The sequence below is a fragment of the Cavia porcellus genome, unplaced genomic scaffold, assembly GCF_034190915.1.
Source record: "Cavia porcellus strain 051 isolate PalLab524CR breed Dunkin Hartley unplaced genomic scaffold, mCavPor4.1 scaffold_1, whole genome shotgun sequence".
NCBI classification, from domain to species: Eukaryota; Metazoa; Chordata; class Mammalia; order Rodentia; family Caviidae; genus Cavia; species Cavia porcellus.
This window is the reverse complement of record NW_026947484.1, coordinates 34,311,846-34,339,356: the sequence shown is the minus strand read 5'-3', so window position 1 is coordinate 34,339,356 and position 27,511 is coordinate 34,311,846. Positions and strand designations below refer to the sequence as shown.

General features: G+C 43.7%; 2 protein-coding genes across 2 annotated transcripts in view; one reads left to right on the top strand and one right to left on the bottom strand.

Moving 5' to 3' along the window:
* Window positions 1-1,527: 1,527 nt before the first annotated feature.
* The window catches only part of LOC100731299 (stereocilin), a 49,813-nt gene continuing 23,829 nt past the window's right edge, over window positions 1,528-27,511 (bottom strand). The window contains exons 5-17 of the mRNA XM_023565888.2: window positions 25,864-26,087; window positions 8,847-9,010; window positions 8,679-8,745; window positions 7,294-7,429; window positions 6,675-6,871; window positions 6,415-6,505; window positions 6,080-6,236; window positions 4,621-4,790; window positions 3,798-3,940; window positions 3,475-3,623; window positions 2,345-2,442; window positions 2,111-2,258; window positions 1,528-1,897 (exon numbers count right to left, since the gene is read on the bottom strand). Coding sequence (XP_023421656.1) covers window positions 1,812-1,897; window positions 2,111-2,258; window positions 2,345-2,442; window positions 3,475-3,623; window positions 3,798-3,940; window positions 4,621-4,790; window positions 6,080-6,236; window positions 6,415-6,505; window positions 6,675-6,871; window positions 7,294-7,429; window positions 8,679-8,745; window positions 8,847-9,010; window positions 25,864-26,087 — 1,830 coding nt within the window. The 3' untranslated portion in view covers window positions 1,528-1,811. The remainder of the gene's footprint in view (window positions 1,898-2,110; window positions 2,259-2,344; window positions 2,443-3,474; window positions 3,624-3,797; window positions 3,941-4,620; window positions 4,791-6,079; window positions 6,237-6,414; window positions 6,506-6,674; window positions 6,872-7,293; window positions 7,430-8,678; window positions 8,746-8,846; window positions 9,011-25,863; window positions 26,088-27,511) is intronic.
* On the top strand, window positions 13,156-20,620 carry CUNH2orf78 (chromosome unknown C2orf78 homolog). Its single transcript, XM_063246774.1, has 2 exons — window positions 13,156-13,342; window positions 18,576-20,620. The coding sequence occupies exons 1-2, from the start codon at window positions 13,336-13,338 to the stop codon at window positions 20,459-20,461; spliced, it is 1,893 nt and encodes a 630-aa protein (XP_063102844.1). The 5' UTR covers window positions 13,156-13,335; the 3' UTR covers window positions 20,462-20,620.

Below are 27,511 nucleotides of genomic sequence, written 5' to 3'. Positions count from 1 at the left end.
TAATTTTTTACTACTACAGTCTGTGGACTCTGGTGGAGCAGTTGATCCAGGAACACGACCATGTGAAATGAATATTTAGGTTACGTCTTTACTTGTCCATCTAACCTGGAAACTGGAATTTAAGCAGGAGTGTACATCAGACTGTTCCTGCTAAACAAAGTAAAGGAACTCTGGGACTAAAGGGGGTATAAAGGAGGATGAGGGGTGTGGGTGGGGAGGGAGAAAGAGTGATTTCAAAAAAGCCACGTATACTGTGACTATAAAAGAGCTCTGAGCAGCAGGAATAATCTTTGCCTCCAATCCTTGCCTCCTCTCTAGGAGAGCTGCTTCCCAAAAATCCTATAGAACCTAAGACTCCAAAAGCACAATACCAGAGGAATGGACACTCATACCATGGCAGCATTTTTGACTCTCTAGTTTGGACTAACTGGGCTAGTCAGACATGAGATACTAAGAGGTTAAGGTGAAGAGAGGTATAGATCTGCAGAAGCTGAGATGTGCACAGTGATTGAGCTTCAAGAATATAATTGCCTTAGTTTCTTGTTACTGCGACAAAATACCTGATACCCACAATTAAAAGATACTCTTTTGGCTTACAGTCTCTCTTGGCTTACAGTTTGTAGAGGTTTTAGTCCATAGTTGGTTGACTGCAAGGCAAGAAAGCATGACAGAGGAGAAATAGATCATGGCATGGCAGACAGCAGGGAGAGAGAGAGAGACAGACAGAGAGAGAGAGAGAGAGAGAGAGAGAGAGAGAGAGAGAGAGAGAGAGATCAAGGATTGATGGAGGGACATAGACCCTTCCAGGCTATGGCCCCAGTATCCTACCTCCTCCAATCAAGCTTTACCTCCCAACATCGCATTTAGTTATAAACTCACTAGTAGACTAATGTGTTGATGAATATCATGTCCACATGATCCAATCACCTTCCCAAGTTCCCACCTATGCGCTCATGAGTCTTTGGGGAAAAAATCTAGATATAAACCCCAACAGCAATAGAATCTGAAATGAAATTCAGATTTGATGGAGCAGGTAACTAGAAATGAGTTTCCAGAGCAGGAAAGTCAAGCAGTGTGAAAGAAAGAAACTCAGATTATAGGAAGCAGAGGTCAAGGATTGGTGTCCTTCAGGTGGAGTTGTTACAACTGGTCACTGATGGAGTAAACTATTTTAGTGACTGAAAGTAACCTCTGAAAAGAAGTCATGATCCCCACACCCCTGCCCCTCTTATCTACAACAAACACTAACTCCTTATCTCAGGCAGTTGACTCAAGATCCCCAAACATTCTATTCATTTCATGGTGGCCACTTCTACTTGCCCTGGACCTTCCTGCCTCCTAATCCTGCTTTCATTCTATCTTTTAGAGTAAGATTAATTTACTTTTTATTAAGTTTATTGGTACAATTTAGATAAGATAATGATCATATTCATTACAGGGACTTCGTACCCACACATGATATGTCTTGATTCCTCTTTTATTTTTTTCCATTCCCCTCTTTTTTCAACCCCTCTTCTCCTCCTTATTTACATTCTAGTAGAAACTCCTTACTGTGCTCCAGCTGTTTGTGTTATTTTATTGATGGAATGAGGAAGCAGCAAAACTCCAGGAAATGAAAAGAAGCAGTGGGGTGATGTATGATGGAAGGAGACTTTAGGTGTGACATGCCAGAGAAGCCGGCTCTCAGGTGAGTGGGAAGCATCAGCATTTGCCCAGATTCCTCCTCAGCTCCTGAGAATAATTAGGATGCACTTTATTCATTATGATGTAGGGTTTCTCTCGACAGCGATCTCCCTCAGCTGTAGACAGGCTCACCGCAGGTGCCCAAGGAAGCTGATCAGTGCCAGGGCCCAGGCGGGTTGTGACCAGCACCGAGAGCAACAAGCTGAGCTTCGACCTATAACAACACCAGGAATAGAAAGAACATCACAACTTTGTTCCCCAGAAGCCTTCGAAACTTTGAAACTAGTTCTCTACCTATCGACCCTTCACTCCAAGGATCTCCTTGTGGGGAAGGAGGCAAGAGTAAAGGCCAGACAGCGCCACGTTAGACCTGAGATTTCAGGTCAAGCCGGACCTTAGATGGAGGGTCCAGCTGCTGGGAACTCACTCTGCCGTTCAGGAGTCTCTTTGCCCTCATGTTGGGCCCATACAACTGCTCGTCGCTGCTCAGGACTCAGAAGGGCCATTTGCTCAGGAGTGACAGCCGCAGCCTGGACACTGGAGAGACTGGACAGCTGGGTGGGGCTGAACACCACCTGGTGGTAGAGAAAAGAATCAATGCATCTATGTAGCCCCCTGGCTGTCCTGCAGTCACCCCAGGCCCCAGTCCATCAAATCTTACAGCAAATTTAGGAGCAGGGATGACAGAAATGGCAAGAGGGGTCAGGCCCTGGATCTGTCCCCGCAGCAGAGCTGAAAGAGCCAGGTCTGGGATCCCAGCTGTTGAAGAATGGAAGATGCATGTCATAGAGTAGCCTTTTACTGTCTTCAAACCTATAGATCTCTAAGTGCTCTCCCTACCACAGACCTTCCCTAACATGCCTCCAAGCCCTTACTTAAACACCTTTCAGACTTGCACTTTCAGGAGTCCAGGGTAACTGGAAATCAGCGTGAAGAGCTCAAAACATCGAAACTAGAAATTTCATTTGACTCAGCTATTCCCCTTCTAGGTATCTTCACAAAAGAGTTAAAATCATAGTATTACAGTGATGCATGCAAACTCATGTCTATAGCAGCACAACTCATCATAGCTAAACCTTGGAAATAATCTGTATGTACTACTGTACTTTATGTCTCTCAATAGATAAATGAAAAAAACATGGTATTTATATACAATGGAATACTACCCTGCCACAAAGAAGGAAAAACATGAGCCATTTGTAGGAAAATAGATGCAACTTAAAATCATAATGTTAAGCAAAGTAAATCAGATACAAAAGCTTAAATATAACATAGTTTTCATGCAAGGAACCCAATATATAAGTAAAGTATAAAATAAAAAACAGACAATAGGAAAAAGAGAGAGAAAAAATGATTATTGTAATGTGGCACGGACAATGTATCTAAAAGTATACTTTGATTTAATATGATTATCATACATTGTTTATAATATGATTATCATACATTGTTTAATATGATTATCATACATTGTTTGCCTGTTGGTCTATGTGTTACTTTGTGTTTATGATAATTAACTTGAAAAGGACTTATAGAAAATGAATCTCATGCTGGCCAAAAATTCTTTTTAAATAAAAGTAGAGGAGAAGGGGAGAAAAATAATTATGATGTGCTGTATACATGTAACAATTTCTGCAATGAATGTAATCATTATAGACTACAAGCATGTACTAATAAAAATTAAAGTCGAATAAGAATTTAAAAAAGAAGTCCATGGTAGTCCTTTGCCCGTCCACCCATGATACAAAAACCAAACCATGGCAACAGGTTCCAGCAGTGGCCCAGCCTCTCCACCTGCTATTGTGCCAATTTCAGTGAAGATCTCAGGCCCCCAGTTACTGACTGGGCCAAAGCCACCAGGCAGCACAAGAAGGTGGGCCAGAACTTCCAGCTGTTCCTCGGAGCACTGGAGGTGCAGGCTGCCCAGGAACAGAGCTGCTTGGCTGTGGGAGAGTGGGAAGGAAGGGAGAAGTGAGCCTGGGGACTGAGGCTGTGTTAGTGTGACAGGGGAAGACACGGCTTCAGATGCACTTCCTTCTCCCATGGGATGCCTCCCTCCCGATCCTCCCTCCCCAGGGAGCCCTCCTTCAGCACCCCCACAACCCCCCACAAGTGACCTGAACTCCCAACTGCTGATATGCTGCAGCTCCTCTGGCCTCAGTCCACACAGCGTGTAGCCCAAGGCCGTCAGGTGAATGAAGTCCAGATGGCTGACATGCCGACCACTCTGCCGCAGGAAACGGGAGACCACGCCCCGGAGCTACAGAGGAGGTGGAGAGTGAGGACACAGGACAAAGAAAAGGACAAAGGACAAAGGAATTATTAGACTAGAGGAGGAAGTGACCAGGGAGTGATGGGTGGTGCTGAATTCTATTCTTTCATTATTAGGATCAGAAGATAAAATAACCACAAAGACTGCCCCTATCCCTTTATAAAAGGAGAGAAAAAGGGAACTCCTCAGAAAAGAGGCAGGAGAGAATATTTTTATTCAAGACCTCAGAGTGAATAAACCACAGAGTCTCTAAGGTCAGCAGTATGGGTTATAAAGATAGAAAGAAATCCCTGGGCCTTTGGCCAGCCACAGTTCTGGGTCTGTGGGATGGATGGACTTTGTGTAACACACTCACTGATGTGCATGTTAAAATGCAGATGCTGAGGCTCCAAACCGAGATTCTTAGACTAGCATTATACCCCAGCACTAGTATTTTTAAAACCTGCTCCCTAGATGGTTTTGATATTAGAAGTTGATAAACCACTTCTCTAGTCCCTCTGTGTACTAGCTCCATTTCCTCAATATTGATCCCTTCTGACCTACTTGTGATCCATTATCTCGTTTTCCTGACTCTCTCCCAGCTCTCCATTCCCTTGTGTTCCACATCATGCCTAACCAACTGCCTCCTGTTTCCCCCTCTAACTGCTAGTGGCTTCCCCATCCCTGACCTTCTTTGCCTTGCCCATGGCTGCCTGTAGTTCCTCAGGCGCAAGCCCCGGATCTGCTGCAAACAGTGCCAGGCAGTCCTCGAAGTCTGAGAGTTCCATGTCTGCAATCTGTGTGGCGGACCAGGCTGCTGGGAAGGTCCCTCGGATGTTTGCACAAGTTGGTACAGGCTCTGCAGGGGGAAAGCAGGCTCAGGGATTGGTTTAGTATCAAAATATGCCTGGAGGCTTATCTGGAGGTGGAATGACCCTCCCTACCTTTGGAGGATAGAGAAGTGTAAGCAGCATGGGTCAAGGAATGATTACAGTGGTATTAATAGAGCTTAGGGGGTGTGAGAACAAGAAGGGAATGGAAAACAAAAGGATCTCATTGCATAGGTGGAAGACTGAGGAGGATGCTCATGTATTTAATGGCACAGCTGAGTTACAACCCAGGTTTCTAGCTTCACAATGTCTCCTTCCTTCTCAGGATCTTCCCAGCAGAGAGCCTCATGCTTAGCTAACCTACAGCTGTCCCCGGATAAGAGAACAGGAAAATAGACTGAAAGAACTAACTCCCAGAAGTACAGAACCCTAGAACTAGAAGAAACCTGGACAATTATCCCCGAAGAAAGCAGAAAGTATTTATGTACTTGTATTCATTTTTATTTTACATTAAGTTTATTGGTACAGTTTAGATATATATAAAGATCACATTCATCACAGGGAATTTGTACCTGTACATGATATATTTTGATTTCTCTTTTTTCCTAATCCTCTCCTCTCACTTTAATCCCTCTTCCCCTCCCTAGTTACAAAGTTTTACTTCCATTTTATCTTTTTTTAATCATATTTTTCTTTTCCCTATTCCCCTTACCCATCCCTAGGTCCTCCTTTCTTCTGAACAGTTTCTTCCTATTGCACAATATCTGGAGATTCCTCAACAAACTAGGATTAGAGCTCTCATTTGACCCAGCTATCCTCCTTCTGGGTATCTTCCTGGAAAAATTAAAAATATCATAGAACAATGATAAATGTGTGCACCCATGTTTATAGCAGCACAGTTTGTAATTTGTGGAAACAACCCAATTTCTTCAACACAATTTCTAAATTGTGGAAACAACCCAAATGCCCAAGGAATGGATAAAAATGATGTGTCTTTAAAAAAACATACAATGGATTACTACTCAGACACAAAGAAGGATAAACTTGAGACATTTCTTAAATGGATGTACCTTGAAACCATACTCTTAAGTTAAATAAAACAGAAGATTTATAAGTTGTACACAATGGCATAGCACACTTACAGAATCTGAACTCTTTTTCTCTAGTGCTGGGATTCAAATTAAGGGCTTCTTCCATGCTAAACAAGCACTCTTCCACTGAGCTACATCCCTGGCCTAGAGCGCAAACTTTCAGCAGCATTGTTTGATAATATCCTCTGTACACTCTGCGGAATATATGAGCATTTAGGTAGCCTCACCTGGAAGATCCTCAGCAGCTGGCCGAACAACCCCTGCTACCAGGGCTGCTTTCTTGGCAGCAAGCTGTGGTCTCCAACACAGCTTTCCAACTCTGCTCTGCTCCCAGCTCTGCTGCTTTTCTAGAAGCCGTTCCAGGGTCTCTGGGCTCAAAGCCTCCTGCATAAGAAAGTAGAAGGTTGGGGAGAGATCTGAATAGGGCAGGGCCAGCTGCTGCAGCTGTAGTTCCAAAACCTGCCTGTGTTTAGCAGTCTTCCCCAGACCCAGGTTGTATTTCCCGTGTCCTCCTCGGCCTGGGATTCATTGATCCCCTGTGCATTTACTCCCTCCATCTTACCCTGGGAATCAAGGAAATAGCCTCAGCAGACAGAGTAAATACTAGGCGTCCAGCTTGCTCTACTTCTTCCTGGCTCCACAGTTCTGGTTTCCTAAAGGACAGGAAGATGATCATATGCTGGGAGCTGAGGGAACCTTGAGAAGAAGAGAACAGAGCAGAGGTGGGGATTCAGGCTCCCAGGGACATTAAGCCATGGAAGGGGGCAGTCCAGGGACTGGGTATAGGAAAAGTTAGAATCTGAAGTTCCCAAAGGTCCATACCCAAGAGCAGGCTCCTGCAGCAGCAGCCGTCCCAGCTCTGCGGCAAATGTTTCTCCCAGGCAGAAGCCCTGCAGCTGAATGAGATGGGACAGCAGGATCGGTAGAGGGATCCGTCGTGTGCTGTCTGTACCCAGAAATCCAACCAAGGGGCCCAGTGTTTCCAGCACTTCCTCTGAGATCGGGGTCTCCTTTGGCACCTGAAGAGGGGCATCAGGTCTTAGACAATGTACCTCTGACTCAGAGTAATAGGCTCTTTAATCAAGACACGAAGTACCTTGACCTTGCCTCCCTCCCTCCCCCAACTTAACAACCTAGGACGCTCACTATATTTGTTCACTTTCTTAAACAGTGAATGAACAGTGATAGAAGCAAGGCAGAAAGACTAAGAGGTAGGATCCAAGGTCTTTTTTGGACCCTAAGCTACCTGGACAAGAACAAGAGAGCACATTATTGAGGAACAGAATCCAGAGGCAGATCTAGAGGCTAGAGGCCCTTATAGGTAGGAAACATGTTTGTCAGCAAGAAAGGGCTTGGGCCTGGGAGACAGGCAAAGATCCCTGTCCGAGGGTCATGCACTGCCAAGGGCAGCAGCTGTGAGTCCAGCAGGGTGGGCTCTTACCAGGTTCTGCAGTGCCCTCTCTGCCAGCGCTACCTGGTGGACACGGGTCAGTGCCAGCAGCTGCTCTGGAGCTCCTTGTACCAGCTCTACCACCAACATAATGGGTTCATTGGACAGTCTGTCCATCAGCGGGATCCTGGTACAGTAATTGGACAGCAGGGACACTCAGTCACAACTCAGCCAAGTTGAGAATAGCCCTCAGAACCTCACATTCCCCTGACAAGATGTAACACAAGATCAAGCGCTGTGACCCTGGGCTGGCATTGATATTAAACAGCTCTGAGCTACTTATCACTACGTTTGAAGGAAGATAACAAAGAGAGTGACACATTTCTAGTGTTCTGAAAAGAAATAATAAGCAATCCTGATCTAATGGACTGACAAGTTCCACATACAAGTATCATTAAAATTATGCCTCTTTCACAAAAGAAGAATTTGTGTTTTGGCCTAGGATCTTTTCCTTTACTTTGACCACTTGATTTCTCTAAATTATCTCAGGGAACTAGAATATTTAAATGGATTTGAATGGCATTAGGAAAAAAAAAAAAAGGGCTTTGGCCCACAAGTCTGACACCATGCAGTCTATACAGGGTTGTCAATTCTGGAACTGGGCCAAACTGCACAAGAGCCAAAATCTGTGCAAAGGCCTATAAAAACGTAAGGATGGAGTGATCTGCTTCTACCATCTCCAAATCCCCCAGAAGACTGCAACCCCAGCCTTGTCCACCTCTGACTTGTGACTCAAATGGAATGAGGGGGAGGGTTATAAGTGAGAAAAGAGGCACATGAGTGAGACACATGAACTCCTAGACTCTCTGGGTTGAAGAAGTCTTAGACCTTTTCTCTCCCCAGTCCATACTTGAATCTGCTCTACAATATTCCAGGTTTGTGGGATTCAGCTTAGGCTTGGAGAGTGACAATCATCATGAACTCACTACCTCCATTTTCCTTATACCATGAAAAAATCTGAGTTTAACTCATTAATCCTAGTCTTATCCCATGGAACCATTTATAATTTTTACTTCATAGCCCCTCAGCGATCTGAATGCATTTATCACATATTTCACAATTTTCTCTTTATCCATTCTACTGAACACAGTGCTCTAAGCAGACTAAAATCCTCTAAGGCAGAATTGGACCATTACCTCTCTCATTTCATACTCCATGAATATGGTCTGAGTTATATTAAGATTACCTGGCAGACCACAGTAGTGTCACCACCCTGTGCTGTCCCATGGTGGGATCATTTGAATAGAAACCCCTGCTTTGAACTATGAATGATGTCCAGGAACCCCTAGACACAGAAATGCCTCTGTTGGGTATTTCCTAAGGGAGGGTTTACTCTCAGTTGAGCTTAATGAGGATCAATCATCTACAGCATTTACTGTAAATCCAGAAGTAGTCTGGTGTCAAGCCCTCTCAGTCTGGGTCCCAGGGTGGTCAGTTCTGGCTCTGTCATCCTCTACCGTAGTTCTCCCTAATGCAGCTCTCTGTAGGGACAGGGCAGTAAAGAAGGTCAGGACCAAGCTGAGCAGGCACATAGGGTTCTGTACCCTGGGTCCCAGCCTCCCTTCTCCCATTCATGAATAAGCACCACCCCACCAGACTCCCTTGAACCCCAGTGGGCAGTTGAGAAAGCACTTTCAGGAAGTCTGCTATTGAGCTGATCTGTTGCAGAAACTTACAGGTCATGCCTGCTGCCAGGTTGCCTGGAGCCCTGTGGGTGTGTGAGTAGGTAGGTAGCTGCAGCCTGTCTTCTCCTTGATATCAGCCTGTCCAGCACAAAGACATGCTCATTTCTGGTCATTTTTTTTTTGTCTTTTTGTTTTTTATCAGTACCGGGGATTGAACTCACGACTGCCTGCTTGCAAGGCAGGTACTTATGTCGCTGAGCTAAATCCCCAGCCCCAACATTTTGAGGACTGTTTCTACATAGACCGTCTCATTGGCTTCTCAAATATTATTACTGTTTATCAGAAAAAGTAGATTTACACAGTCAGTAAGACATTCCAATTTCAACCTGCTAGAAGTATGGTGAACTAAGACTAGAGGCATGTCTTCAGATCTTGAGGCCCCTGGTTCATTTGTAGTGGTTGCTGGTAAAGTAATAGCCATGCATTCCTGTTTATTCTTGGTTGGCCAATGGCTCTGAAGTCACTTTGAATTAAACTAAGAATAGCAAATATCTGCTCAGAGTTGAGCAGAATTGTTATGGTATTATTGGTATGAGTGCTACACCTGCACTGGGGCAGCTGGCCTGCATATACTATAAAGGAAAGAGATTTTCTGTCTTGTACCTTTTTTGCTCTTGCGGCTTTTGCTGTCTTCTGGCTGCCAAGAACTGTTGCTTCTCTGCCATGAGCCACTGTGTCTTGGAGCCAGATGACTATGGACTGAAACCTCTACAAACTGTGAGCTAAATAAATCTTTCCTTCCTAAATTTTGGGCATTGGGTATTTTGTCTCAGCAAGGAGAGGAAAGTAGCCAAGACTAAATTTGGTACCAGAGGAGTGGGATCATTGCTATGACTATACCTGACTATGTGGTTCAAAAGCCTTTGGGAATAGATTGTGGGAAGGCTTTGGAAAGTTTCAGAAATGTCACTTGAAATAGTAGAGCTGCAGTGCCTTAGGATGTTCGGTACTGCTCAGAGCTCAGAAGAGCAGAAGATTGATATAAATCTGCCAATAAGGTCCAGGCTTGACAGGTTTCTACTGGAAAGAAGCAATACACTGGTTGTTGCACTCTAGATAATGTGTGTTACAGCTTGGCAGAAAATTTGTTTACATTTTGCTCATGTCTGGAGACTTTGCCTGAAAAATAAGGGTGACAGACTAAACTGGAAGAAAAAAATTCAAGGCAGTCGAATGCTGAGGTGGTGGTATGGCTGTTATTGATTTTTAGCCAGATTTACATTGAGAATCAAGGGAAAGCAGCCCAGCAGGAAGATTTTAAAGTGTTGTGAGTCTGATCAGAATGGAAGCTCCAGTAAAGCTGTGGACTGCAAAGATACAGTGGAGGAGATCTCCATTGCTGATAAGGAACCAGAGAATAGGAAAGATGGACTAAGAGCAGCACAAGAAGCACCCTTTGCAACCTCAAAACTGCAAAAGTGAAAGACTTGACTTTGAGGAGAAAGTCACAGAGTGCTATGTTTCAGAATGGTGGCAGCATAGAAAGTTTATTCCCCAAACAGAATTCAAAAAGAATGCTAAGTAATTTGGGGACTCGGGCCCTATAACCAAGAGAGAGGAAAGCCTGATTATTGCTCCACCTGGCAGCAGACATTGGCATCATCCATGTGACACTGGTTGTAGATGCCTGCACAACGCAAGAATTCTCAGACTTAAAAGGCATCTGTCCAGATTTCACAAGGAGGCCTAGGGGGCGGCCAGGTAATGTCCCCCTGAGACAGCAGTGTGTGAAGTTGTGAAGAAGAAACCAAAAGTACAGTGGAGATCCCAGAAGTTTAGAAAAGCCTGAAACTGGGAATCATCTGAGGAAACCTGCAAGGATGGAGCAAAGACAGTGCAAGAGAGAAGCCATGGGAGTTACAATCAGAAAAACCATAAAGGTGGAGCCACCCAAGCCTTTTGGAGCTTACAACTTGCCACAGATTGCATTGGATGCTGCACAAGAAACTACAAGACTTAATATTTGCCCTGCTGGATTTTAGACTTGTTTTTTTATCCAATACTTTGATTGACTTGTTAGATATCTTTTAGAATGATAATCTTTATCTTACACAATTGAATATTGGAAGTGTTTAACTTTTCCTTTGTATAAGGGCTCACAGCTAAAAGTTTACCTTAGATATTAGAAGAGATTTGAGACTTGGACTTTTCAACATTGCTGAAACTGTTAGAACTTTGGCAACTCTTAAGATATGGATTAAAATTCCTTTTGCATAAAAGGATGTGCAACAGTCTTTGGGGCACCAGAGGAGGAATGTTATGGTTTGTGTTTAGATGTCTTCTCAGTGCTTCATGGAGTTATAAGAGTGGGCTTCTACAGTTTGTGACTGACTGATGGTCCAATGCTGGCATTATGGGTGTGAGCGCTACACCTACCCTGGGACAAGTAGCCCACAAACAGTATAAGAGAAGGAAAGAGGCTTTCTGTCTTGTTTCTTCCTTTTTGCTCTTGCTGCTTTTGTAGTCTTATAGCTGCCATGAACTGTTGCTCCTCGGCCATGCCACCCTGTCTTGAAACAAGCTGATTATGGACTGAAACCTCTACAAACTGTGAGCTAAATAAATCTTTCCTTCCTAAATTTTGGGCACTGGGTATTTTGTCTCAGCAACAAGAGTCAAGTGACCAAAACAGTTAGTATCTGTGTGATACCTAGTCGGAGTCATACCACTGACTCTCACCCCACAAAGCAGACAAGTAAAGAAGATGTTCCACATACCTGGGGAGGGTTGAGATGATGATCTTGATAGAAGATAGGTGTGGATAACCTGACACTGACCAACAATGGTGGTGGGAAATACATTAGCTTGGAGCAAGAATAGGGTGAGTACCGAAAGGTCAGTGAAGAAGGAACTGGGACACTAACGGGGAGGGAACAAGAGATGGAAAGATAGCAGAGGTAGAAGAGGGAAGAAGGTAATGAATATGTTCTCTGTACATGTACCAACTGCTCATTGGGGATGCAAACATTATACACTGAAAACATATACTAATAAAATACAAATAAATTAGTACATATGAACTCACCAGCATTCACTAGAGAAACTGATTTTATACAGGATATATAAACATAGAAAGATTTGCAAGGTAAACTTATAATAACCACCTATAAATCAGATATGGAAGAGTGCAAAAGTGTTGTCTGTGCACTGGAGATATAAAGAATATAGTCAAAGTTTGAAGGCCTCCATTGTTGAGTACCGTGCAAGTCTGTATCTGGAGGCTGAAGGGTCTGCACTGAAACCCAAGAGATGAGTCCAAGGCTTTGAAGTTGAAGGCAAATCCTGGAGCCCCTCTGAAGACACAGAGCCAAGCTTTCCTTCTTCACTTCTCTTTTGTTCCATTCAGCCCACAAGGCTACCCAGGGTGGATCATCCTTAAGTAAACCCCTTCAGCCACAACAGAACTATGCCAATCCAATTTAGTTAGGTGTTTCTCACTCAAGAGGGCACAATCAGTTAACTATCACAACATACATAACTACGTACACATTCACATATCCTTTGTGGCAGCTAATAGGAAATAACACCTCTGAGTGTAGGAAAGCAAAATGAAGACTTACACAAGGAAAAAGCTCTACAGTGAAGCAGATGAGAGACTGAGAGCAGGACAGAGATGCGAGTCTACTTGGTGTGGCTCAGTCCAGCTCAAAAAGAGCCTTGGACCACATCATTCCCTACAAGATGCACTCAATGGACTTTCACCCTCCTCTTCAACCAGGTACCTCAAGCAGTGCTCTAGTCCCTTCCTCTGGTCTATGAAAGCTGTAGTAAGTTCAGTAATCACATGGCCCAAGATGCTTTCAGAACAGTGTGTTCCATCTAGGAGTCTCTTTCCCTCTTCCCCAAGGATTTTAACTCCACACAGTTATTGAGAGAATATTAGTCATTGTTGTATGAAACATAATATATGTAATAAAATAATTTTATTAAAGACAATTTAAAAGAAACAGTTTGGTGTTCTCTCTAAGATAGGTATGCTGGGGTAAGTGGTATACTCACGTCTATCTACCCTAGAGCTCCCTTAATCTTGTATGTACTATAGTATTCTGAGTATCCTGTGGCCTGTGCACCCAATCTCATCTTCCAGTTGTGAATCTGGCCTTCCTATTGGCTATCTCAGAGCTCTCAACTGCCTGCTTTGTGACATCATCCAACCACCAAACTTACCACTCCTTGGGAGAATCTTGAGGCTTCTGTGGAGTTGTCTGAAGTGAAGCCATCCCAGTGAACCACCACCAGCGCTGTCCCTCCTGAACACTTGTTTGCTTCAGCCTCAGCCTCCCAGACATCCTCCAGGAATGTCTCTTCATCCTTGTTATCTACAATTATTGTAGCTCCTTCTCTGACCATGTCAGGTAAGGCCAGTTAAATTCAAAGGTCTTTGGTGTTACATATTCCTTCCGTTCCCAAGTCAGTTTTCTAGTGGAGATCAAACACCTGCCTCAGCCTCCAGAGTCCTGGAACCACAGAAAATCTTGAACTAGAAATCTAGAGACTTACTTTCACTCATGGCTTGAACCTTTTACAGGGATATAACTTGGACAGATGGTTTACTCTCTCACAAAACTGTTTCCCCATTTGTTCCTTGAGATTGAATGATTGCTTGTGCTGTTTCCCTTCCTATTCTAACACTGGTGTTAAAGGCCATGAAAACAGAGAATCTATTTCTAGAAATAGATTTCGTAAGTGCATTTGGTCCCACATAAATGAGAAAAATAATCTAGATGGAATAGAAAACAGCAACTGTATGCCAAAATGTTTCATCACTGATAGTCTCCCTACTACAGTATTTCCACTTCCACTGTGGTGCCCTTCAAAGTGGCCTATTCACATGTTACAGAGATTTCTGTCTGAACTTGGTGAAAAAACAGACGGGGACACCAGGGCCATGATCTGAGATGTACCCAGGCAGATACTCAAAGGGGAGAACAATTGGAAGGGTTTCCATGAAGCCCAGGTAAAAGCAAACTGCCTAGATCAGTGAGAGACAAAGAAGAAAATATATAGAATGAGAGATGAGAAAACAACAAAAAAGAAAAGTGATGGAGGTCACAGAGACATTGTCCAGTAAAGAAAGTGATAGGTTGGGAAGCAATCTTGATGACAACCAAAGACATGAAGTGGCCACAGAAATAACACAGCCAAATATCAGACAAGGGCAAAATGAAGCTGGTAAGGCAAATGTTTCCTTTAGTGGTCTCAGAAGGAAACTACCATAGGGCTTCCCCTGGAGAAAGCATCTTGTCATAAATGTCACACTTTTTGGCTCTTTTATTCCTACAACTTCTTTCAACAGGATTGCCACCTGATAGTTCTTGGATAAAAACATTTCAGATGTTTCACACAAGATTCTTTCTACATATGTGCTAAAATTGTCATCATCCAGAGGGCCAGGGAAACAGTTTTCAGTACTCTATTTTACATTGATTTTTAAACTAAATGTTTTTTTTTTTAAATGATGTTTCTCACTCTTTGTGTGTCAGAAAAGCCACTGCCTGTGAGTGCTCAGTAAGTTTCAGGCAAAAGCTATTAGTTATCTTTGTGACACTTTTCTTCATAAAACAGACTGTATGTTTGGTATTTGGTAGCAACATCTTTGTTAACATATATACACTCATGAACTGGTTTGACACCAAGAATCAAAAGAAATGTCTGCCCACATATAAAAAGACAATGTCAAACTTCAAATCTCTCATATTGCATTTATCTAAAGCAAATTTGGGAGCTCCTGTGAGATTTTCTACCATTAAAAGAATTATTTTAACCTTTGTGGTCAAAGTTACATGGGAGACTGAGGAAGGAGGCTCACAAGTTGAAGGTCAGCCTGGCTAAATAGTGAGGCCCTTTCCAAGCCTAACCAACAGAGAGAGAGAGAGAGAGAGAGAGAGAGAGAGAGAGAGAGAGAGAGAGAGAGAGAGAGACTGGAAATGGAGGCCAGTAGAACAGTGCTGCTGGGTTCCTTAGCCAATACTGCAAGACAAACAGACAAAAAAAAAATTTAAAAAGAAGAGATAACCATATTTACTATACCACTAACTAAGTAACATGTAGGAAGATTTAAAAAAAAAAAACAAAAATACTGAGCAGAAAGGAAAAAAAAATATCACTTTCATTATGTTCTAACAGTGATGGATTTGTTAGGCTTTAGGAGGGACGTATATTCCCAAATGTTTAAGATGATTATTTGCTAGGTTGGGAGGAGAAATGAAAAACTTCATTTCTGCTTCAGTGTTTCTTCCGCAGCTTGCTATGTGATGATATCAAGTGTAAAACCTCTCTCAAGGGATGAGCATTATTCCACGGTTGATGATGATATTCAAAACAAATAGGAATGAGCACAATAACTGAATTCCTTTACACTTACTTTGCATACTGAGCTGTGCAGTTGTTTTTGCCTTCTTTCATTTCTGTTTTGTTTTTGTTTCTCTTTGAGATGGGGTCTGACTAGGTTGTCCAGTCTGACTTCCAAATTCTGGGTTGAAGGAATGATCCTACCTCAACCTCCTGAACTACAGACACACACCACCATGCCCACATTCAGTATCAGGTTTTATTACAATACAGAATTTATGGCTACCAACATGTTCACATTTATTGCCATTTCAGGCATTTTACACAACTCACCCTGACATCTTTTCTCTGACTACGTGGATTTGGGAGAACTGCATTAAAAATCACTGTCTGTGGTCTGTTTTTGGTTTATTGAGTTCCCTACTACAGAGTAAATCATGTTCACTTTCCTGATGTTGCACCTCTACAGCACTTCGTTTCTTCCTAAATTCACTGTTCTTTCATGCTTGCTAGACAAGTGGTAAAGAAATGTGCTTGCTGTTTGTACCTCACTTTTCATTATCATCTGCATCTGCCTTTTCATTCTGTGCTGCTGTAGTTCCTCATTTTACTTTCTACATTTCCAGCACCTCTACTATTTCCATCTATGCAAATCCTGTGTACTATGTCCCTTCCACTCATGAGTGAACTGCCACTCTGCTTATTTGGATGACCACCTTGAGATGAGTAACTTAGAGGCCAGAAACTTAAAAGGATATTTTTCTTCCCTAAGACACTTCTTGAGAAACCAACCCTTGGGTAGTCAGTGACTTAGGAGTAGAAGGTAGACTTGGAGAAGGCAAAGAATGATCCCTGCAATTTAACATCCACCTCGGGTTATAAATAAACCCCTGGAGACAGGGAGGGCCCTGCACCTGCAGAATGAGACATTGAACAACAAGAGCTGTATTGTCTCCTATCAAGTGAGTAAGAAAAATACCTGGGTAAACAGTTTCTTTCCTCCTCCTTTCTGGCCTGTGCTCAGCACACTGAACTCTGACAGGGGAGTCAGGCTCTGTAACCTGCCCCCAGTAGTAAGCCTTTGGAGAATGTGGACAAGTCCATGGGGCCTCTCTCATGTCACAGGCCGCATTTACAACTGATAAGGTTATAATTTCTCTAAGGATCTCCTAGGTCTGAAAGATTTAACATCCACCACTCAGGTTCATGAGTCAGACTGAGTAGAGGCTCAAAGCACAGAGAAGAAAAAGGCTGAATGTATGAATGAGACCCCTTGGATCTTTGGTGAGCATGGTGGGAAACAGGCAGTTCATGCAAAGAGTTCTAAACCACTCAAGTACTGAAAGGCCACCTGAAAGTCTTCGCTGGCATCTCACTGAATACTGGTGTCACAAACATTTTGATTACAAGAACCTTAGGATACATAATCTTGCTGGTTAAATAGAGTAAGAATTTGTCAATCTCATCCATTTTGTTGTCCTTTTTTGTTGTGTTTGTTTGTTTGAGACAGGGTCTCACTATGCAGTTTAGGCTGGCTTTGAGCTCATGGCAATTGTCCTACCTCAGCCTCTAAAGTGTTGGCATTATAAGCATGTGCCACCACATCTGGCTTCCCACAGAAAATGTCCTCAATCTGTCATTTTTGGAAGTTCCAGTCCCCAGCTGCTCTCACATTATCCTGTGAGCCAACCTGGTTCCTAAGCAGGACATCTTCAACTCTTCCAGACTGTGAGCTTCAGCTCTGCATTCTATATGACTCCTTCCCTCAGTTTCTGTCACCTACTTCTGAGCAGTCACTGTGACAGCCTATCTGTAGCAACACTGTAGTACAAATAGGTTTGGGGCTACTGGCCAGAGCCAGATATACATTTCAGCCCCGTCATCTCCAGGTATTTGGCAGTAAGATCTAAGTGAAGCTCTGAAAACAGTTATCTGTTCTTTGAGCCTTTTGCAGTGACTGTCACTGACCAGGACCCAGCATGACAGTTGATCCCAAAGTTATTATCTTGGTATCTCCAATCTTTGACCAGCCTGATTCAGGGGACACCACCACCACATTGAAAATCAGAGGCATAGTTATTATTACAACTGGGGTGCAGTGGAGCCTCCCCTGTCTGGAGAGCTTGAACCCTGCATGCAAATATATGACTGTGGGTCCTGCATAGGGAGCAGGGCCTGTGTCCTTCAACCAGAAATAATGATAGTACTAAAGGAAGTATAGCTCACAATATCATAGCACATCTTCACTTCTGCCATCTATAGTCAGAAACTGCTCAAGCAAATATGGCAACCAACAAATTTCTAAGGTGGGTACCAAGAGCAGGAAGGGAAAGGAATAAAGTCAGCATTATGGGGAGGGTCGAATCTTCATCTGGGTGCTCATGAATGCAGAGAGGTGAAATTTCAACCCTGAAATTTTGCCAACTACCTTAGCTCAGGTCACTCCACTTCCAGGTTCAATAAATAGGGAATGTACAACAACATAATAGCCATCCCTGCTACACTGAAGAGACCCTCATGAGCCCCTTAAGAGACAGACCACACTTTTCAGAGCTTTTGTGGATGAGTTTTCCCTTTACTTTTCCTCCAAAAGCAATTTTCTTCATTCTTTTATTGCTGTGATCTGTTTAGAGAACACTTCAAAACATACAGTGGCAAAGACAGGTGTCATCTTCCTCCATTTTCACCAGGATTTGTGAACCTGTGTTTCAGAGATCCTGTCCAAAGCACACGCATCAATATCTATCCTGTTGCATTTTACATGAGGAAAATCTCCTGTATCTCCTACTTCATTCATGGCAAAAAGTATTCTTGGGTCAGCTAGAGAGTAGACCACACAGAGTGGAACCAACAGGACTCTACACTTGAAGAACTCTCTCTGTGAGAGCATATATGTATGAGTGCTTGCACACCTGTTTGTGTGTGTGTGTGTGTGTGTGTGTGTGTGTGTTTTGTAGAGAGAATGTTGTACATGGAACAGAGAACAGGGCCTTGAGTGTAGTACACAGTGCTCTACCACTGTGCCCAAACCATGCCTTATTCTAAAAAGCACTGTTAGTTTTCTTTGACTATGAACAATTCCAGGAACTAAAAGGAAAGCCATGAAGCAAAGACATCAGGTAATAAGTGGAAAAAAAGCAGAACAATTACCTCCTAGCTCCTGAAATAAGGTCTTGACTATGATTATTAAGAAGAGCTGATGAAAAGGCTCTGTTGATTGTTTATCGAACGTTGAGCTAGAGTAAAGAGGAGCAACTCATTCAGCAGGGATTGATGTTTTCCTTGATTCTTTTTCAGTGAATAAAACTTCCCCAGAAATACAGACATCCCTGCACTGGCAAGCCCCAAGCCAGGCACCATATGTGCCAGGACCCCTGGAATTCCTCGAGTCCTGCAGTATCAGAAGTGCTGCTGTTCTCAAGAGAAGCCCTTCAGCTGAGGTTGGAGACATTTCAAGAAGAGATCCTTTGCAGACTTCCACTCAACTCTTGGCCTTGGATACAAGCCAGGAACAACCAGAGAAGAGCTGCGATGAGGTGAGAAGCAAGCTTTCAATGCTTCTAGATGTCCACCAGATCTTGGTAGGCAATCAAGATCTTCCTAAGCCCTCATTAGTGATCCAGGACCCTCTCAAACTGACCAGCTCTGTTCAGCCTCCAATACAAGAAAACACTGGTTCTGGGGATGTCCTCTGGGGCAAGTGCCACCTAAATCACCAGGACAGAGGGAATCTTGATGAGGAAAGTGAGTGTAGTCCGGGGTGGGCAGATGTTGCAGTCTTGGTGGAGAACATTCATCTCCCCCAGATAGTCCATTCTTTGGATGACTTTGACCAGTGCAACCACCCCATAGTCATTGAAGCCCAAGAAACTGGAGTAAACAAGGTGAAAAACATGCAAGAGAACTCAGGTATCACAAAGCGTCCTTCACCTCAAGTGAGGAAGAACAAACATAAAGCCTCCAGCCTAATCACTGAAGCTCCTGCAGGGAAAGTCCAACTGAAGACCCCTGAGGGCCTGTTAAAGGGAGAAGAGCTCATTTGCAGTGAAGACACCAGGGATAGGACTTCCATGGACATGGCTGAGCTGAAGAACAACAAACCCCTGAGTGTAGCATTTGGCAGGACCAATCAAGCTAATGGAGGTGGGAAAACTAGGACCAAGAGAACAAGAGAAAACAAAAGTAAGAAAATGCCAGAGAGGAAGCAGTTGGGGCTCAAACTCAAGGAAGAGGAAAGGCCAAACATTTCCAACTCGAAGCGCAAAAGACGCCAACCTGCACTTGGCCAAGATGTCTTTAAAGTACCTCGAACCTGCCTAGGTATGCATATGCTGGAGTCTGTGCAGGTTTTCTATCCCTTAGGGAGGAAGAGAGATAAGACAGCAGGGCCCTTTCCCTCCTGGGCACGGGGAACACTGAATTCCACCAAAGACTCCAAGAAATCACCAGCGGCCAAACCATGGCAGGGGGCCCCACATGAGGGGAAGGGGCCTGAGAGTGCTAGGAACCAGCACAGCAGCACCCAGGCAGAGGAGTCATCTGCATCCCTGAGTGAGCTCCCACCACCTGGGCAGGTGAGGTTAATACCTTTGCACTTTCCCAGCTCAGAAAAGCCTCAGGTAAAACCTATTTCTAGAAGGCCACAGGCTTTAGTCTCAAGGAGACCCGCTGTAGCTTTCCCTGTCCACCCTGTTGCTTCCAACACAGCTCAGCCATCCCAAACAGCAGCTGGCAACACCTCTCTGATGGGTCCTTTCAAACCAGCTAGGCCAGTCCTGGAAAATGCTAATCAGCCACATTGGACCATCTCAAAACAACCTGGACTTTCTCAGTCTGCATTATCTAAGGCTGCATGCCAGGAAACACTACCACCTGCCTCTCTCAAAAGCAAGCTTGTTGCCTCTGCTGAGACCAAATGCAGGGCCCCACCTCAGCTGCAAAACCCATTTTTCCTGCAAGATTTTAGTCGCCAACCGATTCCCTGGAGGGAACCCAACGTGCCTGAGCCTGTTAAGTCCAGCCCCATTACAGAAGAACAGAGGCCAGAGCGCGAGGCCATGAAGAGGCAGGCTCAGCAAGAGCGGGAGCTGGCAGCCAAATGCACCTCCTTAGGGAAACTGCAGTTTTTCAGGCAGAGAGAGGCAGACAGGGAAGTTGCTCAATACTATGGCTACTCAAGATAAGAGGCAACAGCACTGTCTGATTGTCTTGGCTACCAAGCGCTTACCCACATAGATATGTAGAGAGATAAATAGACACTTAATGATTCTGATGTACTATTGAAGGTTAACATAACCACATACTGTTCAAGGGAGGAGTACAGTAGAAGTGATACATAGTAAATAAAGCATCCATTTGAGTTCTGAGTTGCTGTTTTTTGTGAGTTCTTTCATAAAGGTGTGGATCAAATGCATTAGGAAGAAGGAACTTAACAGTTGGATCACAGAACATGGGCATACAGTATAAGAACTGAGGAAAGGAGGAATAAATAAGATTTGAATTTAGCAAGGTCACAGAAGAGATCACAAGGGCTTAGCAGCAGAGTTAGGGAGGGGCAAATGGCACAAGGAAGAGGCCTTTGCAGCCAGCCCACCTTGTTAGAGGTTACCTTTGCTTTGATCCACTGGTTAGCCAGTCCCTAGATTTGAGGAGTCATCTTTCCCCTGTGTTCTGTTGAAGCTGGAATAAAGTGAATCATGGTAGAGCTGCTAATGAGTGTGCAGCTGGATTCTGGTGAGAAAATCCACTGGTAAAATCTTTTTTCCAGGTGGTCAACTTTCTCTGGGAGATGGATTTCTCTACATAGATTTCTCTGTGGGATGGATCTAGAAGTTGATGAAAAGAAGTACAGAGAAAGGGATTTTTGAAAGCTTCAAAGGCCTGGAAAATTCTGAAAAACTACTGCAAAGGCATATAGATATTTAACATATAGGGAAATGACATTTTAAATGAGTGGAATAGTGTATTGGCTGTGAAGGTGTATGTCAGGTTCCACTGGTTGCTTCTTGCAGCACTGATGGCACTTGATAATTTTTGAATGTGAACATTTTAGAAATGTATTTCATACATGATTGTTACAAGATATTCAAAAGTTGTCAGGCCAGGGAAACAATCATCAGTGGTTTTTTTTTTTTTTTTCACACTGTTTTGTAAACTAAATCGTTTTGAAAATGAACTGATTCACTCCTTGGGCTTGAGAAAAACCACTGCCTTGGAGTGCTCAGAAAGTCTCTGTTGAAAGCTATGTAATGATTGATGGATTGTGTGGATTTGAGAGGCTTAGAAGTGTAAATTGGCTCAGCAACTCTACTCCGAGGTGTAGAAGACCCACCTTAGGGCAACACTCAGCCTGGATGGTATAAAGGGGAAATGAGGAAGCAGAGTGTTTCTTCCAGGGGTTCATCTTCACCATCTTGGACGTCACCTCCAGGCTTGTAGAGTAGACTCTGGCTTCCACCACCAAGCCTTCAGGTCACCTCCAGGCTTGTAGAGTAGACTCTGGCTTCCACCACCAAGCCTTCAGGTCACCTCCAGGCTTGTAGAGTAGACTCTGGCTTCCACCACCAAGCCTTCAGCCATGTAAGCCAATTTTGTGATTTGCATTTGCGTGCTTTGTTTTATATTTATAAGCAGTGTCTTGGTAATACAAGTTAGTGAGACCTTATCTTACATTAAAAAAAAAAAGACATAGAATTTTTAAAAAGCTGAGGTTATAGTTTGTGTCTAGATATCCTACCAAAGCATTGTGTACTTTTAGATGGGGCTTTTTGGAGTTAGCTGAATCTATAGTGTGACTGATTCACAGTATAATGCTGGGATTAAGATGAAAGGATTAAAGGCACTGGGATTAAGGGTGTGAGTGCTATGCCTGCCCTAGGCTAGGGAGTCTACATATAATATAAAGTACAAAGAGGGATTTTTCCTCTCTCCTTCTCTTGTTGCTTTTGCTGTCTTCTGCCACCATGAACTGCTGCCCCTCTGCCACGAGCCATGGAGACAGCCAATTATGGACTGAAATCTTTATGAACTGAGAGCTAAATAAACTTTTCCTCTCTTTAGCTTTGCATGTCAGGTATTTGTCTCAGCAATGAGAGTAACTAAAACATTGCAATACAAAAGTTATGACTACCAACATGTTAATGTCTATTGCCATTTCAGAATTGCACACATTTTTCACTGAAATTTTTTCTCTGCTGGAAGGTGCTACAGATAACTGCATTAAAAATCATGGTCCAGCGTGGCCTGTGTTTGGTTTATAGAGTTCCCTACTACAGAGTAAATCATGTTCACTTTCCTTATGTTGTACCTCTACAGCACTTTATTTCTTCTTAAATTCACTATTACTTTATGCTTACTAGACATCTGGTAAATGAAATGTGCTTTCATGTTTGTACCTCAGTTTTCATTATCATCTGCATCTTCCTTTTCATTCTGTGATTATATAAGCTCTTCATTTTACTTTCTACATTTCCAGGACCTCTTTTATCTCGTCTAAGCAAATCACTTGTAATATGTCCATTGCACTCATGGGCGAACTGTCACTGAGCTTATTTGGATGACCATTTTGTAGATAAGTAACGTAGAAAGTTTGTCTTCCCCAAATCAATTTTTTTTTTCTGTTCTTTTCCTTCTTTCCTTTCTCTTTCTTTCTTTCGTAAAAAATCTCACTATGCTATTCAGTCTGGCCTTGAATTTACTATGTAGTTCAGGCTGGCCTCAAACTCATAGTGATCCTTCTGCCATGGGCTGCCAATTGCTAGGATTATAGGTGTGGGCCATCACACCTAGTCTCCCACAATCAGTTTTTGAGAAACTAACCCTCAGGTAGTCACCAGTGACTAAGTTAAAAGCTATATTTGAAGAAGGGAAAGAATGTCTCTTGCCATTCACCAACCATCCAGGATTATTAAATGACTCCTGGGAGACAGGGAGGGCTCTGTACCTGCTGAATGAGACACCTAAGACAAAAATGGCAACAACCATACTCTCACCTGGCAAGTGAGTAACAGAAAAGCCTAAGTGAAAATTTCTTTCCTCCTGGTTATGACCTATGCTTAGCACACAAAGCTCTGACAAGGGGAATTAGTCTCAGTAAGCTGCTCCCAATAGTAAACCATGGGAGAACTTGAACAAGCCCATGGGGCCTCTCTCATGTCAGTGTCCTCATAACTGGTAAGGTTACAAAATTTTTAAGGGTTTCCTATGTGTGAAAGGCTTCAAATTCACCACTTAGGGTCGTAAGCCAGTGTGGGTGCAGACTCGAGGGCAGCATAGAGTAGGGAGAAGGCTTTTGCACTCATGCAGGGTCTTTGGTGAGCCAGGTGGAAGGTGGGTTAATGAGAAGAGTTGCAAACCAGCCCAGTGCTTAAAGTCTACCTAAAATATTTGATTGCTCACATCTCACTAAATACTGATATCACAGGTTTCCTAATTATGAGACCCTTAGAATAGATAGTCCTGGTACTGAAATACAATGAAAATTTGTCAGTGTCACCCATGTTTTCATGGCCCTCTTGCTTCCTACAGAAAATATGGGCAATGTGTCATCTTTTGGAACCTCCAGATCTTGGCAGCTCTCACTTCCTCTGGAGAGCAAAGTGGCTCCCTTAGCAGGAAGTGCCTACGACTCATCTAACATGTCAGCTGCAGCCATTCACTCAGTATGGCTCCTGCTTTCACCTTTGGTCACCTGTTTCTACCCAATTACAGCTGGTTCCTGTGGTTACCAACACTAGCACAAGCAGGTCTTTGGAGTTACTGACCAAACCCAGATATTTGCCTTAGTTGCCTCCTCTCCAAGTACTTGCCAGTGGAATCTCACAAGAAATGCAAAACACAGGTCTTCCCCACTTGTGACTGTCACTGAGCAGGTACAGGACTTTCTTTCAGAGCCATGACAGCTCTTCCTAGTGCCACCATCCCAGTGTACCCATTGCCATCCACTAGCCTGGTTCAGGAGACATCACCACCACACATTTCCAAATCACGGACACAGACTGTACCTTGCCTACCAACAAAGAAGCCAGGTTTTCTACAACAATCAGGATGCAATTGGGTCTCTGTCATCTGGGTAACTTGGCCTTTGTATGCAACCCTGTGGCTGTGTATCCTGCAGAAGAAGCAGAGCCTCTGCCCCTCAACCAAAAATAGTGGTGATACTAAAGAAGGTTGGGCCCACAAATGTTATAACACCATTCACCACTTCTGCCTTGCAATATTAGGGGACTGCTGAAGCCAGCACAGAAACAAGTTTCCACAGAGTAAGAAGGGAAAGGAATCAGCTTGGCATTTTTAAGGGAGCTGACTTTGCAGCGAGGTAGTGATGAATTTACAGATCCATAGAATTTCACTGCTAAGACTTCACCTGCTGCTTTTGCTCAGCTCCTCCACTTAAAGTCTCTGTAAGAAGGAAATGCATGTCACACTTTGGTCATACCTAATGCAATGAAGATACTCCAGCCTCCAGGGAGCCCACTGAGATATTTGCACTTTTCAGAGCTCTTGTAAATCAGTCCCCCTATATCTCCACCTTGTAAACAATCTTATTTACTCTTCTGTGGCTGTGGTCCCTTTGCAAGATACTTCAAACTATTCAAGGACTATTGCATTTTCCTTCACTTTTGCCAATATTTATGACCCAGTATTTCAGATATCCTGTCTGTGTTGGTCTTCTGTCTTGGTTCTTTTTTTCTAGTTGCTGAGACAAAATATCAAACAGCTTCAAATTAAGATAGGAAAGATTTATTTAGCTTACAGTTTGTAGAGGTTTCAGTCCAGAATTAGCTGGCTCCAAGGCAGGGTGGCATGATAAGGTGGCAGAAGACAGCAAAAGTGACCAGAGGGAAAAGGAAGAACAAGCCTTTTTTCTGCCTTATATTATGGAGGCTATTCACCTAGAATGGGTATGTCACTGACAACATCTCTGTGCCCTCCTCTCGCACAAACTGGACCCTCATCGAGTTACTTAAACTTCTAAACTTCTCCAGTTGACAGCAAGAATCGATCATTACATCATCTTGGAGCATAAAATAGCTGCCCCGGGACTTGTCCTCTACACTTTAGGATGTGGAACTGCTGAGGTATATAGTTAAGTTTATAAATTTCTCAAGTTGACACAATGTATCAGCCTTTACAATGTCCAAAGCATTGAGCTTGAAATTTATCCTGCTCATATTTCATATGAGGAAGATCTCCTTTTCTCCTGCTCCACAGCAAGAAGCATTCTTCTACTAGCAAAGGAATAGAGAGCACCAAGTCCACATGATAGGATCTCTTTCTGTCTCTCCGTCTCTCTCTGTCTCTCTGTCTCTGCATCTGTCTGTCTCTTTCCCTCCCGTGTGTGTGTGTGTGTGTGTGTGTGTGTGTGAATGATATGGCCTACGCGAGCTGGCGAACAGGATCTTGTGCATAGTACACAGTGCTCTACCACTGTGCCCATGTCCTGTTCTAAAAATCATCACTTTCACATTTCCTTTGAATAAGAACAATCCTAGGACCTAAAAGGAAAGCTATAAAACAAGATAGCAGGTGATAAGCAGGAAAAAGCCAAACAATTACTTCCCAGCTACTGAAGTGGGGTCCTGACCATGGTCCATAGGAAAAGCTGATGGAAAGACCTTGCTGACTGTTGGTGGGCTCCTGAGGGATGTACAGGAATGAAGGAGAAGCAACTCGTTCAGCAGATAGATGTTTTCCCCGACTGCTTTTCAGTGAGGAAAACTTCCCGAAGGACATCAGCATCTCTGGGGTGGCAAGCCTCAAACCAGGTTCTCTATGCACTGCAGTATCTGGAATTGAGTCCACCAGATTCTAATAAGCAACAAAAATCCCCTTTATTCTCCTTAGTGATCCCTGACCTTCCTGAGCTTCTGGCCTCCACTGAGCCTCCAAGACAAGAAAAGCCTGTTTCGGATGCAGGCCTTTGGGGAAAGTGCTGCTCTAGTTTCCAGGACTAAGGAGCTCTCTGCAATAGGATTGAGTCTATCCCAGTTTGAGCAGATGTCGCAGCCCTCATAGAGGATAATCAACTTCTACACATATTTAATTACTTTGGCAATCTTGACCTGTTCAGGCATCCAACAACCATCAAAACCCAAGACACTGGATTTACCAAGGTGAATCAGGTTCAGAAGAACTCAGGCATTACAAAGGTCTCCTTGCTGCCAGTGAAGAACAGACAGAAAACTTCCAGGTCAGTCACTGGAGCTCTTGAGACTAAACTTCATCTGAAGGCCTCTGAGAGCTTGTTCACAGAATACAGCTCATTTTCAGTGAAGAGACCAACGACAGGGCTCCCATGGATGCAGTTGAGCTGAGTTTAATATCCACCATGATTACTCAAACTGAGCACTGTGGGCAAGCTAGGGTCAAGAGAATGAGACCCAAAAGCAAGCAAACATTAGAGAGAAAGCAGTTGTGGCCCAAATTCAAGGAAAAAGAAAGGCTGACCACTTTTAACATGAAGTTCAAGGGACACCAACTTGCACTTGGCCAAGAAGCCTCTGAAACTCTAGAGTCTGGGAAGGTTTTTCACTCACTAGGGAGGAAGACTGATAAGAGAACTGGGGATTTTTCAAATGGGGTCCTAAGAACATCAACCAGGAGCAAAGATTGCAAGTCATTGCCAACAAACAAACTATGGCAGCGGGCCCCACATGAAGGGAAGGGGCCCAAAAAGGGCTCAGGACAACCCCCTGAATCAGCACAGCAGCACCCAGGCAGAGGAGTCATCTGCATCCCTGAGTGAGCTCCCACCACCTGGACAGGTGAAGTCAATATCTTTGCACTTTCCCAGCCCAGAAAAGCCTCAGGTAAGACCTATTTCTAGAAGGCCACAGGCTTTAACCTCAAGGAGACCCACTGTAGCTTTTCCTGTCCACCCTGTTGCTTCCAACACAGCTCAGCCATCCCAAACAGCAGCTGGCAACACCTCTCTGATGGGTCCTGTCAAACCAGCTCAGCCAGTCGTGAAAAATGCCAATCAGCCACACTGGACCACCTCAAAACAACCTGGACTTTCTCAGTCTGCACTATCTAAGGCTGCATGCCAGGAAACACTACCACCTGCCTCTCTCAGAAGGAAGCCTGTTGCCTCTGCTGTGAACAAATGCAGGGCCCCACATCAGCTGCAAAACCCATTTTTCCTGCAAGACTTCAGCCGCCAACCAATTCCTTGGAGGGAACCCAACATGCCTGAGCCTGTCATGTCCAGCCCCATCACACAAGAACAGAAG